Source organism: Dendropsophus ebraccatus, chromosome 4 (genome assembly GCF_027789765.1).
Source record: "Dendropsophus ebraccatus isolate aDenEbr1 chromosome 4, aDenEbr1.pat, whole genome shotgun sequence".
Lineage (NCBI taxonomy): Eukaryota > Metazoa > Chordata > Amphibia > Anura > Hylidae > Dendropsophus > Dendropsophus ebraccatus.
The window spans coordinates 143301652-143316462 of record NC_091457.1 but is presented as its reverse complement, the minus strand read 5'-3'; the positions used below and the strand labels follow the sequence as shown (position 1 = coordinate 143316462).

The window sequence follows — 14811 nt, the reverse complement described above, 5'->3', positions numbered from 1 at the left end:
ATGACATTTAAAGCAGGAGGAGGTGGAGACTGAGAGCTGTCAGAACCACAGATGCAGGTGATGAGTATGTTGTTTTTTTGTTTTTTTTTTTGGGGGGGGGGGGGGGGTTCATAAAAAAAGCTGCCACCAGATATATATAAATAATAAGAACTAGAGAGGAAGCCATATTTGGAGTATGCCGCAGCCAACCTATTCCTCTAGTATAAGCAATGGTTTCTTGTCGGTCTGTAATACTTTCCATTCAAAGAGAAGAACTCGGCAAAGAACATCTGCTCTTCTCTGGATGTAATACCCACAGGCGCCGCTATTCTTACAGTGTCGCTCTCTTCGTCCACGTGACGGCTCCCTGGAATCCTGAGAGAATGTCCGCGCTTTTACCTCCCGAGCGGCGTGACGTCACCAGCCGCAGACGAATCTCAGCGCTGACTGAAAAAGCGCGGGAAAACCAAGCAGTGAGGAGCGGCTTCAGTATTGGCTTCTCCTCAGAGACACAGAGGCACAGGACGGCCGCGGGCTGCCATACTGCTAGTAGTAACCACTTATCAGGCACATTAGTCAGCTCCCTTATTGTAAGTCAGGTGAGGGGAACATTATGAGGTACTGGTAACCTTACTGTAAATGATGCCGGTATAGGTCAGCTGTAGTTGGTTGTGTGAGGTTAGTATATAGTATACTTATTATAGGGCCCTTGTGTTTAGTTCTGGTCTGGACAGAGTGCCCCTCAACCGAGGGTAATGCCACAATACTCCCATATGTAATGCCAGCTACTGTGCCCCCTAGTGTAATGCCAGCTACAGTGCCCCCTAGTGTAATGCCAGCTACAGTGCCCCCCTAGTGTAATACCAGATAGATTGCCTCTATGTGTAATACTACAGTGCCCCCAAGCATAACACTAGCTAGAGTGCCCCCTTGTGTAGTGCTAACCAGAGTGCCCTATATGTAATGCCAGAATGTCCCAGTGTGATGTAATGCCAGCTAGTGTGCCACCATGTGTAGTGCCAGCCGGAGTACCCGGTGTGTGTGTGTGTGTATATATATATATATACATACATAGACACACACACACACACAGTGGTGCCTTGGATTACGAGCATACTTTGTTCCGGGACTGTGCTTGTAATTCAAATCTACTCTTAAACCGAAGCTAATTTTTCCATAATAAATCTCTGATATGTAGACAATTGGTTCCACACCCCAAAAATAATTATTTTTTTTATTCTGAATAAAAGCTGAAAATACAGCAGCAGTTTGTAGATACAGGATGGAACGGCAGATCCCCATAATGCAGTAGCGTAGTACAACAGGCTAGAATAGAGAAGCAGGGCTACTGTCAGAGGTCTGTGTGGTCACATGACAGCCATGGGGAAGGGGTGTGTACTCAGCATGGACCAATCAGGAAGTGAGAATCACAGAGCTGTGCAGGAGGACAGTGACAGAAACTTTATATACAGCAGTGTAAGTGGCTGAGTGGAAGTGCAGAAACATTATAGCAGCAGTGTGTATAGCTGAGTGTAAGTGCAGGAACATTATAGCAGCAGTATGTAGAGATTACCTCCACAGTCCTGTCCCCTGATGCAAGCCCTAGCCTGTATCTGCTATGATTCGGAAGATGATGGAGACGTCCTGGGTCAGAGTACAGGACTGTAGACCCCGCTATGCAGACCATCTCCTCCCGCCTCCACACAGTACAGGGAGCTCTTAAACCAAAGCAATGCTCTTAAACTAGGGGTACTTCAGCAAAAATGTTTTTTATTTTAAATCAAAAAGTGTTTTTATTTTAAATCAAAAAGAGAGTTGTAATTTACTTCTATTAAAATTTTTTAAGTCTTCCAGTACTTATCAGCTGCTGTATGTCCTGCATGAAATGGTGTATTCTTTCCAGTCTGGAGAGAAGAGGTTTTCTATGGGGATTTGCTACTGCTCTGAATGGTTCCTGACATAGACAAAGATGGCAGCAGAGAACGCTTCCTGCAGGACATACAACAGCTGATAAGTACTGGAACACTGAAGATTTTTAATAGAATTAAATAAAAAATCTCTGGCACTTTCTGAGACCAGTTGATTTGAAATATTTTTTACCACTGGACTACCCCTTTAAAGCGGAACTATCAACAGGTTAGTCTAAACGAACCTGCTGATATCCCTCAGCAGCTCTTTCTGTCATGTCCGCACTGATGTAAATTATTATTTCCTGTGACCTGTCGTTCCAGAGCTTTTTGAAAGAATTAAATATTTAAATCTGGTCTTAGTAGCATTGTGGGCATTAGGAGCACCCCCTAGACCCGCCCGCTCCGCTGACTATGTATATTCATATATGCATAGTAGTGGGTTTCGTGCATTTGGTTCGGGCTGCGTCATAAGTGCTCTATTTCCAGCCCAGTGTGCCTGTGATCTGCAATCTCACCTCCAGGGATCTGTGCTGCCACAGAGGGGTCTGATATCTGAGGCCTGTAATCCCGAACTTCCATGCTGGAAGTATCTCCAGTTGCCAAGGTGAACGCAGGAGGCGAGCGGACGCTTGAATGAGATGTTACCATGGTAACTGAGCGGCGACAGACCCCTCTGTGGCAGCATAGATCCTGGGAGGCGAGAACGCAGATCTCAGGCACACTGGGCTGGGGATAGAGCACTTGTAACGCAGCCCAATCCACGTGCGCAGTTTGGAGACCCACTACTATGCATATCTGAAAATGCATAGTGGGTGGAGCGATTGCATATTTTATTCTATCAAAAAACTCAGGAACGGCAGGACACAAGAAAGAATCATTGACATCACTGTGGACATGAGATAAAGAGCTGTTGGGGGATATCAGCAGATTTGTTTCCGCAAACCTGCTGGTAGATGCGCTTTAAGGCTATGTTCACACTGCGTATATGTCCGGCCGCATATTTTCGCGGCCGGACATATACGCGGTAAACTCCGGCCAGGGATTTACGCTACTTGCGGCCGGCTACGTACGGAGCGCGAACTTACGCCCGAAGTCTACTTACGCTTCTCGAAGCGCCCTACGTAGCGCTCTGACAGCGGTCTTTTACTTGGAAATCTTCGCCTAGCCCCGGACACCCCACAGAACCTTTTGGATTGGTACAAAAAGCTGGCAAAATGAAGAAATCACCACTACGTACGGGACCGCATGTTACGCTACGGGCGTAAGTTACGGCATTTTCGTCCTCAAACAATGGTCTGGTTAATTTTTTATGGCGCCGCGTACGATCCTCGCGTAAGTTCGTACGTAGTGTGAACTGTGCCGCTGTAGATCGTATACTTTCCATTGTACACAAACTACGTAAGTCTCCGGCCGCTTATTCACGGAACGCGCTACGTCCGGAGACTTACGTAGTGTGAACATAGCCTAATAGGCTGGGTTCACACTACGTATATTTCAGTCAGTATTGTGGTCCTCATATTGCAACCAAAACCAGGAGTGGATTAAAAACACAGAAAGGATCTGTTCACACAATGTTGAAATTGAGTGGATGGCCGCCATTTAATGGCAAATATTTGCTGTTATTTTAGAACAACGGCTGTTATATTGAAATAATGGCCGTTATTTACTGTTATATGGCGGCCATCCACTCAATTTCACCATTGTGTGAACAGATCCTTTCTGTGTTTTTAATCCACTCCTGGTTTTGGTTGCAATATGAGGACCACAATACTGACTGAAATATACGTAGTGTGAACCCAGCAGGCCGGGTTCACACGTAACGTATCCACAGCTGATTTCACAATATAAGTTTGCATCGAAATCTGCTGGGGATACCTCTCCTGTCATTTCCAATGTGATTACATACTTGCAGAGGGATGTAAATGCCGGACCCATTAACCTCCTGCCACTGGGAAGATACTTTTACATTTGCTCCACGATACGGACGCATGTAAGGCTCTCGGCTCACGGAGGTCCTGAGCCGCCAATCAGTGACTGCGGGATGATAATCCCGCTGCGAGTATGTAATCACATTGGAAATTACAGAAGAGGTATCCGCAGCAGATTTCGTTGCAAACTCGCTGCGGATATGTTATGTATGAATCTAGCCTAAGACCGTTGAGTAAGTTGTTAGGAGTCTGAATACATAATAAATTTGGTACTTGGCTTGTACGCCACACTTTTGGAACAATTACTGCCAAAGTCCTTGTCTGTTTTGTTTACCAAATTTCCATTATTTTTACATTGTACAGGTCTATTTAATATTTTATCTTCTATTGCCACTATGAAATCAATGGAGGATCAAGTAGTGGATGAAGAAATAGGATTTCATGATGATGAGGTAATTTTAGATTCCGTCTAGGTTTCCACTGTGTTTTTGTTTCTGTTTAACATATTCAAAGAGATACAAAGACGGTGTCAGGAGCTGGCTGGCTCCCCACATTTCTGGAGCATACCCCCAGCGGAATGGCAATAGGTGTTGGCAATTAGTGTTAACTGTCTGGCGTCCAGCACCACCAGTCAACTGTTTGATGTGTTCAGGGGCTAGAGTCTCGGCCCAAATCATGGCCATAAGTATGCTCCCCTGCATGTCTTCCTTGCCTGGGATAGAGCCTAGTTTCCTAGTGTGTCTTGACCTAGTGTTCCCTGCATTGTGTACTTGGTATTCTGACTTTCTGGCTTTTCGACTTTTGACTTCTGTTTTTGGATTACGTTTTGTTCTGCGCCGCCCTCTTGTTACACACTCAGACCCTGACCCTGATTTATTGTGTTGTGTATGTCTTGTCCGTGTTCACACTTATATAGGAATAGGGACCATCGAACAGTTGTCTGCTGCTGTTAGGGCTGTTGAGGCAAGTAGGAAGAGACAGCGGGGAGGGTGGTAGCGTCAGGGCTACACCTGTCCTTTGTTGTGCTGGTCCCATATCCTGAGAGACGGATGCTGCTGTAGGCCATACTGTTTCACATTGACCTACATTATAAAGCAATGGATTGAAACTGATCAACTTTATTTTTATGTACACAAAAATGTGGTTGATTGCATTTTTCTGTACGTTATATTCAAGGCTATGTTCACACAACATACTTTTTATGAAAAGAAAGGCCATCGTTTTTAGTTTAAACAATGGTTATTCTTTTCATACTGCAATGATTTGCATTGAAGTCAATGCAAACAACAGCCGTTGTTTCACACAATGTATTGAACAACAGCATTGTTTGCTACAGCTGTCGAAATAATGAGCATGTCAAACTATTTCCGGTCGTTGTCCATAGACAACAGTGAAACGGACGGAAAAATGCAGTGTGAACCCATCCTAAATAAGGCTGGGTTCACACTGTGTTTTTCTGTTTTCTTCACTGGTCCTGTTTTGGTATGTTTCATATTTACGTATGGAAAAATGAAGTCAATTACATTTTTGTGTAAACTGATCAATTTTAATCCATATTTTTAATAATAAGAGTTAAAGGGGTAGTTCACTCAAACATTACTTTTAATATTTCGCTGCCCATGGTGAGACCTAAAAATTCCTTCCATACTTGTTATTATCTATTCAGTCTCCTTCCCCCAGTTCTCAGCTGCTGCTTTCTGCTAAAGACACAAAAATCTGTGTGTGAGCTTTTCTCTCTGTCTCGCCCTCCTCCCCCTCCATTCTGAGACGGCTGATGTAAACAATTCCCTGGCAGCCTTTATCTGCAACATTGTAGCTTCTTTGTAATGCTGGAAGGGTTAATTTGAGGTCAAGTTGCTGATGAACTCACTGTGATTAACCCTCCAAGCATTACAAAGAAGCTAGAATGTTGCAGATAAAATCTGCCGCACACTTGTTTACATCAGCTGTCTCAGAAGGTAGGGGGAGGAGGGGGAGATAGAGAGAAAAGCTCACACAAAGATTTTTGTGTCTTCAGCAGAAAGCAGCAGCTCAGCACTGGGGGAAGGAAACTGAATAGATAATAACAAGAATGGAAAAAATTGTTTTAGAATAGAAAATGGATTCTGCAGTATGGCATGTAGCAGAAACCGTTTTCTCCTCTGTTATAGTGTCTTTGTTTTTCTTATTTAGTGTATAGATCAAAATGTAACAAGAAAGCAGTGTGTTTTTTACTTTAGGTAAAGTAGCATTTTTGAGGTATATATGGTAATTCTAATCGGTTATTTTATTTAGAAAGTTTTATCGTTATATAATAAAATATGTTTACACAGTTTAAATTTCTGACTTTCTTATACTTACAATCTATTTAGGAGTCTTTTTTTCAAGATATTGATATGTTACAGAAGCATGGCATTGTAAGTATTTGCTATTAAATCACACATTTGTAATTTAGGACTGGTTATGCAAATAAGGATATGTTCACACAACATTTTTTGACCGTGTTTTTGGACAGCTGTCATTTTGAGTCAAAAATATGTTTGTATGTAGATGATAACGGCTGTAAATAAAGAGCATGATCATGGCTGAAAAAAACATTGTGTGAACATGGTCTTAGGTTGTCTTTACAGTTTCTTTTATGGCAAAAAAAAAATCTTTTATGGCAAAATTTTAAAACATTTTTGTTCAATAGTAAAAAGTCCATACATAATTTTTACACTTGTAAAATTAAAGAGTCATTGTCGTGATTTTTTTTTTTTTTTTTGCAGATTTTAAGAAAGTTTGTAGTTGGGTTTATTAGGCAAATATGCCATTATCTGCATTTAAAAAGTCTTTACCCAGGTCCCCCCCCCCTTTCTGTCAACCGCTGCTCAGAATCAGGAAATCTCAATCAGACGCATTCCTGTCTGTTCTTTTTTTTTTTTTTTTTTTTTTAAATACTTTATTTTTAAATAAGCATCAAACAAAGCACAGCAGTGTCCAGCCACATATGCCGGAGGCAGAGAATACAAAAGGAAAAAAGAAGAACAGAAAGAAATGATCGATAACAATGAATCATCGTTAACATACATAGGCATGTAGCAACAACCGGGTACCATATAATTCCTGAGAGCTCTATAGCAAAGCTAGCAAAGTCCTGCACATATGGGGGAGGGCACGCGGCCCGTTCGACGCTTGCGTTTTCCAATTTTTCATTGTACAAGACATAACAGGTAAAGATTACATAAAACGGAGACATTACGTACAGGAAGGTGGACAGAGACATAGAGGGCAGAAGACAGGAGGGTGTGAGGACAAGAGAGGGTGGCGGAAGAGGGGGAGAGGCAGGGGGGAGGACTGGTGGCTACCGTCTGAAACAAGAACCTGCCTCGCCGTCAAATCACTTGTATGGACCCTACCTAGGGGGAGCGTAACAGTTCCCTGTAGGCATCGGTCTCCTGGAAACTGATCCACGGTAACCAAGTGGAGTGAAATTTTTTGTTAGTAGAATGTAATTCTGCAGTGAGATCCTCCATCTACATCAGGTCATTCACTTTTTTGACCCACAGTGAAAGAGAAGGAGAGCGCTGCTTCCAACGAAGCGGAATACACGCCCTGGCCGCCATCACCAGGTAACTTAGCAATGAGTGTTTGTACGCCTCCTGGGTGATCTCGCTGTGATGAATCAGGAATAGGGCCGGGCCCATGGGCATGGAAAGGCCGGTCACCGCTTTAATGGTCACTATCACTTCGGACCAAAAACCACGTAATCGTGGGCAGTCCCAGAACACATGTAAGAATGTCCCCTCGGCCTCTTCGCACCTCCAGCATACAGGGTCAACCTGAGGAATGATGGAGTGCAGAGTGGCTGGTACCCTGTACCAACGTGAGAGAATTTTATAGTTTGCTTCCTGAAATTTGGAACTGATGGAGGACTTGTGCGTCAAGTGGAGGATTTTAGATCTCTGTGCATCCGTCAGGGCAAGGCCCAAGTCGGTTTCCCACTTAAGGAGGAAGGGGGGTGGGGGGTCGTCGGGGGCAGTCTGAAGAAGTTGGTAGGTAATGGATAGGGTGTGCCGCAGCGGTTCCCGCTGGTTACATAACTGTTCAAAATCCGTGAGCGCTCGGGTAAATTGAGTCGCCGGTGGCAAAGAAGACAGATAATGTCTTAGTTGCATCACCCTCCAGTGCCCTAGGGAGCAAGGGTCAGTCAATGCCAGCAAGTCAGCCGCGGACACCCACGCATTGTCCTGTATATAAGATTTGGCCCTAAAGGCTCCGTTCGCTGTCCATTCCTGGAACACTTTGTCTGTCAGGCTTGGAGTAAACCCCGGATTTCCCAGAATGGTGGTCATACTGGAGGTGCATGGTAGAAACTTTCGTCTTATTACCTTGTCTGCGCACGCTGCCACAACAGGTCCAATGGTAGGGTGGTATTTCACATCAGTAAGATGGTCTCCCGACAGCCACGCCAACCCACCCAGAGGTATCCCTGTGTACGATTGTTCTATCGCCACCCATGGTTTCCTGCTGCTATTTCTACACCAGTCAACAATGTGTGTGAGCTGAGTGGCCAAGTAATATTTTTTCACGTCAGGGAGCCCGATTCCGCCGCGTTCTTTCGGACAGGTGAGTAACGCTTTACGGATGCGTGCCGGTTTGTCCCCCCATATGAATTTCGTTTGGATAGACGCCATGGAGCGGAAGAATGCTGTCGGAATGCGGATGGGAAGGCATTGAAAAAGTAATAAAATCCTAGGCAAGATGTTCATTTTGTATATGGCGCACCGCCCAAACCAAGTATGGAGACCTTTAACCCAACGCGTGCAGTCTGCTTTCACAGCGTTCAGTAACGGCAAGTAGTTGCGCTGGTATAGTGTGCTGAGATTGGGCGCTAGGTGGACACAGATATTTAATGGCCTCTGAGGCCCAGGTGAAACTGAAAGAGGAACGCAGCTGGTTGGCCATTGCCGTGGGCAAGGAGATGTTCAAGGCCTCCGATTTCTTGAAGTTTATTTTGAAATTTGAGAGTCTGGCATAGGTAGTGAATTCGGTCATTAAATTGGGTAAAGCGATACCGGGATTGGTGAGGAAAAACAACAGATCGTCTGCGTAAGCCGCTATTTTGTACTGTGTACGCTGTGTCTTCATCCCCATAATATTTGGGTTCGCCCTGACGCGGCACAAGAACGGTTCCAGGGTTAAAATAAAAATAAGGGGGGACAGGGGGCAGCCTTGCCTGGTGCCATTACGTATAGGGAAATTGTCTGATAGAATGCCATTCGCTTTGAATTGCGCACTGGGTGAGGAATATAAGGATGTAACCCAAGCCAGGAAAGAGGGGCCCATCCCCAGGTGTTTAAGCGTTTCCACCATGAAGGACCAATTAACCCGATCGAAGGCTTTCTCCGCGTCCGTCGAAAGCAACATAAGGGGAGACTCCGACAGATTGGCCTTGTGGATCAGATTAATGGCCTTCATGGTGTTGTCCCGGGCTTCCCTGCCGGGCATAAAGCCCACTTGATCTGGGTGGATGATTGGGTCCAATCGGGATACCAAACGTGAGGCCAATATCTTAGCGAACAGTTTTAAATCGACGTTTAATAATAAATAATAATAATAATAAATTTATTTGTATAGCGCCAACAGATTCCGCAGCGCTTTTTTTTCTATGCATAGAGTACAGAGGTACATAATACGCAGTTAAATTGGAATAAATAAGTACATAGTTAATAAAAATAACAAAAAATACAAAATACAGAGTATAGACGAGACCTGCTCGTTGGAGCTTACAGACTAATTTTCATAGACACCAGGCATAAGTGCTTTATTTGTCCATGGTCCAGCCATTGTACATAATTAGAATTACAGGATGAGCCAGTAACAAAGCCAATGTCTGATGCAGGTAAACATATAAAGTGCAGGAACAGTCAGAGAAATAGAGCAAGGGAAACAGAAGGGGGAAATACTTTAGGGAACGTTATAAGCGAGCCTGAAGAGATGAGTCTTCAGGGCACGCTTGAAACTGTGGGTATTGGGTATGAGTCTGATGTGTTTGGGTAGGGCATTCCAGAAAATTGGTGCAGCACGAGAGAAGTCTTGGAGGCGGGAATGAGAGGTTCTGATTATGGAAGATGTTAAGGTTAGATCATTTGCAGAGCGCAGAGCACGGGAAGGATGGTAGGTGGAGATGAGGGAGGAGATGTATGGAGGGGCAGAGTTGTGGAGAGCTTTATGGGTGAGGGTGAGGAGCTTGAAGTGGATTCTGGATTTGATGGGTAACCAGTGCAGTGACTGGCACAGAGGAGAGACATCGGTATAGCGGCTGGAGAGGAAGATGAGTCTGGCTGCTGCATTCAGGATAGACTGGAGAGGGGAGAGCTTAGACAGAGGAAGACCGATTAGTAGGGAGTTACAGTAGTCAAGACGGGAGTGGATCAGGGCGACAGTCAGAGTCTGAGCAGTGTCAGTGGTGAGGAATGGGCGGATTCTGGAGATGTTTTTGAGATGGAGATGACAGGAGCGTGTAAGAGCTTGGATATAGGGAGTAAAGGATAGATTGGAGTCCAACAAAACCCCCAGACATCGAGCCTGATGCACAGGAGTGATGCTAGTACCACAGACTGAGAGGGAGATGTCGGGTTTAGGTTTGTTAGAGGGAGGAAATACAAGAAATTCAGTTTTAGAGAGATTAAGTTTGAGAAACAGAGAGGTCATAGTGTTAGAGAGAGCGGATAGGCAGTCACTAGTATTTTGCAGGAAGGTAGGGGAGACGTCACGGGAAGAAGTGTATAACTGGGTGTCATCAGCATAGAGATGGTATTGGAAACCAAACCTGCTGATGGTCTGTCCGATGGGGGCTGTATAGAGGGAGAAGAGGAGGGGACCCAGGACTGACCCCTGGGGAACCCCAACAGAGAGAGGTAGGGGACTGGAACTAGAGCCAGAGAAGGATACACTGAAGGAGCGGTCAGAGAGGTAGGAAGAGAACCAAGAGAGAGCAGAGTCCTTGAGGCCAAGAGAGCTGAGCATGGAGAGGAGAAGCTGGTGGTCCACAGTGTCAAACGCTGCTGAGAGATCCAGGAGAATCAGCAAGGAGTAGTTTCCTTGTGACTTGGCCTTCAGGAGGTCGTTTAGCAAAGATATTGGTCTGTAATTAGCGCAAAGGGAGCTGTCCCTTCCTGGCTTGGGAATGACTGTAACATGTGCGCGAGTAGCATCAATCGGCATCCTGTCTGTTCTATGAAGAGAGGAGGGGGGAAAAGAGACAGGAAAAATGTCAGAAGCAGAAAACGGAGAACAAAGGATTCCTCAGCGGGGTGGGGGTGGGGGGCGGAGCTATTCAGAGTGATATTCAGAGGTCAGATAGGTCAGTGGTGACATCAGAGCAGAGAGGACAGAGGGTAATGTAGCTTTTAATTAACTCTTTGTTGTCCTTTTTTGGTGTCTCTTTTCCCTCTCTCCATAGGAGAACAATGAAGACAGGGGGAGAGCTTCAAACTGCTTTTTCATGATAAAAATTCATTTTTCGGCTAATAAACCCAATAACAAAGTTTCTTAAAATCTCCTGGACTATTGATTTCTGCAAAAAAAAATTCACAATAGTGACTCTTTAAAGGAGAAGTCCGGCCAAAATTTATTTTTTATATGTTATTACTAATGGAAAGTTATACAATTTTCTAATGTACATTAATTATGGGAAATGCTCATATACTGCTATTTCCCTTAATTTAGTGTATCAGGAAGTGTTAGAATTATCTCTGAAGCAGTGACGTCACGACGAATGGTGTAATTCCTATGGAGTGTCCAGCAGGGGGTGCACTATATATAGAAGTCAATAAATACCATTGACTTCTATATATAGTGCGCCCCTGCTGGACACTCCATTGGAATTACAATGGATGTGTATGTAAATGTAGTATACAGTGTTTTTGATTGAATACATTTATGAAATACCTTGGGGAGCAAGTGTCCTTGCTCCCCAAAGTATTCCATAAATGTAAGCAATTAGTACATAACAGTAAGCCCGCCGAATCGCCCCTGCCCGCCCGCCGCTCTGGACTACTGAACTACTACTCTCCCCACCTGCTCATAGCATGAGCAGGTGATGGGAGAGTAGTAGCTGGGTTATGTCTCCGAGATCGCCGCCGCCGCCGCTGATGCCGCGCAGGGGAGCCTCTCATCACTGCAGCCATCATCCCCCTCTGCTGCTTCCTTACACTATCTCAGAGATATAATCCGGCTACTACTCTCCCATCACCTGCGCATGCTATGAGCAGGTGGGGAGAGTAGTAGTTGAGATCGCCGCCGCCGCTGATGCTGCCGTGCAGGGGAGCCGCTCATCACTGCAGCCATTATCCCCCTCCGCTCCCCCCTCCTGCTGCTTCCTTACTCTATCTGATGGCTGACTCCCCGCCCGGCTGCCGGCACGTGTGATCGGAGAGCGGCGGCGGGGATTCAGCCATCAGATAGTGTAAGGAAGCAGCAGGAGGGGGGAGCGGAGGGGATGACGGCTGCAGTGATGTGCGGCTCCCCTGCACGGCAGCACCAGCGGCGGCGGCGAACTACTACTCTCCCCACCTGCTCATAGCATGCACAGGTGATGGGAGAGTAGTAGCTGGATTATATCTCTGAGATAGTGTAAGGAAGCAGCAGGAGGGGGATGATGGCTACAGTGATGAGCGGCTCCCCTGCACGGCAGCATCAGCGGCGGCGGCGGCAATCTCGGAAATATAACCAAGCTACTACTCTCCCATCACCTGCGCATGCTATGAGCAGGTGGGGAGAGTAGTAGTTCAGTAGTCCAGAGCGGCGGGCGTTCGGTAGCGGCGGGCGGGGGCGATTCGGCAGGCTTACTGTTATGTACTGATTGCTTACATTTATGGAATACTTTGGGGAGCAAGGACACTTGCTCCCCAAAGTATTTCATAAATGTATTTAATCACAAACACTGTATACTACTTTACATACACATCCATTGTAATTCCAATGGAGTGTCCAGCAGGGGCGCACTATATATAGAAGTCAATGGTATTTATTGACTTCTATATATAGTCCGCCCCCTGCTGGACACTCCATAGGAATTACACCATTCGTCGTGACGTCACTGCTTCAGAGAAAATTCTAACACTTCCTGATACACTAAATTAAGGGAAATAGCAGTATATGAGCATTTCCCATAATTATTGTACATTAGAAAATTGTATAACTTTCCATCAGTAATAACATATAAAAAATAAATTTTGGCCGGACTTCTTTAAGGGAGATGGCCAAAAACTTCAGAAAAATTTCAGCTATTTTTAAAGGCTGAAAATCTAACTAAATTGTGTTTATAGCCTTAGGATAGCTTCACACACTGCAGCTTTTAATGCAGAAATCTCTGTGATGATCCAATTCGTCTATGTGGAGCTTGCATAAATTAATGTGCTTGTTGGCAAAACAACCCCAGTCAAATGAATGAAACTCATTTTCAGTGGTAGTAATTTTTGCAACAATTCTGGTGTGAATCTACCTTTTAGACACAAAGATTTATTGGCGGTGAGTGAGGGCTCATTTGCTGTGCCTTTACACGGCATGAGAAATCAAGCAGATGGGCTGCATGAATGATCCTTGTATTGTTCATGCAGTCCTGGAAACTGACAGCACAGATATGTATGAGTTTCCAGATCACAAATCGTCTATTCCTACCAACCATGCTGCTTGTGATCCGTGTCTTGCTTTCCGGTCCTCGCGTTGGCCATGTCTTCTGGCTCCGCCTTCTGCGACTGTCATTCTGGAGGAGGTGGCAGCCTGAAGTTACAGCAGAGGTCAGAAGACTGGAGAAGCCAGATGCTGGTACAGAATGCTTGTGATCTGGAAACTGATAGCATGTATATATACACATCTGTGCTTTCAGTTTCCCTTTATATTTCTCTGCCACAAAAACCCTGTTTACACACAGGGAGATGTGCGGACGCTAAAGATAAATTTTAAAATAGGCTCACAAGAAGCAATCAGCCAATAATCGGGTCTCCAGCTGAACGCTGTTACTTTTACACGGGCTGATTATTGGCTGCAGGAGTGTTTCTAGCGACTCTCCTGGCCAATAATTGGCCCATGTAAAAGGAACCTTACACATAAAATCTATTCTGTGTGTACATTACTAGAGTTGAGAAACTATTTCTTAAAGTATTTATCACCTCTATAGTGTCTGGTCTTGAGTCAGTCTTTATGTCAGGTTTTGCGGTCTCTATTATATGTACTGTATTATCTATTTTTAGGTTTTAGAAAATGTTATAATAATGCCTTTTGTTTCTTAGAATGTTGCTGATATTAAGAAGCTAAAATCTGTAGGAATATGCACTGTGAAGGGGATTCAGATGACAACGAAAAAAGCCTTGTGTAACATTAAGGGGCTGTCTGAAGCTAAAGTTGACAAAATAAAAGAGGCAGCAAACAAATTAATAGTGAGTTGTGCCATTATAAAAATAACAAAGATCCAGATTTATCAGTCTGTGTGAAAACTGGTGTAATTTGCTCATGGAAACCAATCACATCTCAGCTTTTATTTCACCAAAGCTTACATACGAGTGCATACGAACATACGAGATTTTTGTTTTACACAGATTGATAGGTATCAGATTGTCTACATGTCTTACCTACAATGTGTGTTTTCAATGTCCACATTAGTTTCTATTTGCTGTATTCTTAAAATGATATTGTAAATGTTTTAAGGTTTGGCTGATTTAGCTCCCCTCACCTTTCTGTGGTTTTTGATCGAAATGGACACATTTTTACAGCTAAGACCCATTTATAGCGATTACAGCCCAAATGAACATTGGTTTCCGAATATTACATGTGAAAGACCTTGTGTTTACCTGCTGAAAGGAAAACGACACCCCATACAGCCGTGTAGGTGAAAAATTAAAACCGTTATAAGCGTCACAATAGGCCCATTTTATTAATAATTAATTGCAAAAAAAAAAGGATTTCATAAAAAAAAATATATATAACATTAGAGAATCTGTGTAAACCTGCATATGGTTGTGTTCGGACTG

General features: G+C 44.3%; 1 protein-coding gene across 3 annotated transcripts in view; it reads left to right on the top strand.

Annotated features, from left to right (window-relative positions):
- The first annotated feature begins 399 nt into the window (after positions 1-399).
- The window catches only part of DMC1 (DNA meiotic recombinase 1), a 39818-nt gene continuing 25406 nt past the window's right edge, over positions 400-14811 (top strand). The window contains exons 1-4 of one of the 3 annotated variants that reach the window (XM_069967278.1): positions 400-569; positions 4181-4269; positions 6169-6213; positions 14074-14220. In XM_069967278.1, the coding sequence (XP_069823379.1) occupies positions 4213-4269; positions 6169-6213; positions 14074-14220 (249 nt within the window). In that variant the 5' untranslated portion in view covers positions 400-569; positions 4181-4212. Of the gene's footprint in view, positions 579-4180; positions 4270-6168; positions 6214-14073; positions 14221-14811 lie in introns of all 3 variants that reach the window. The other 2 variants (XM_069967276.1, XM_069967277.1) reach the window with 2 other exon arrangements.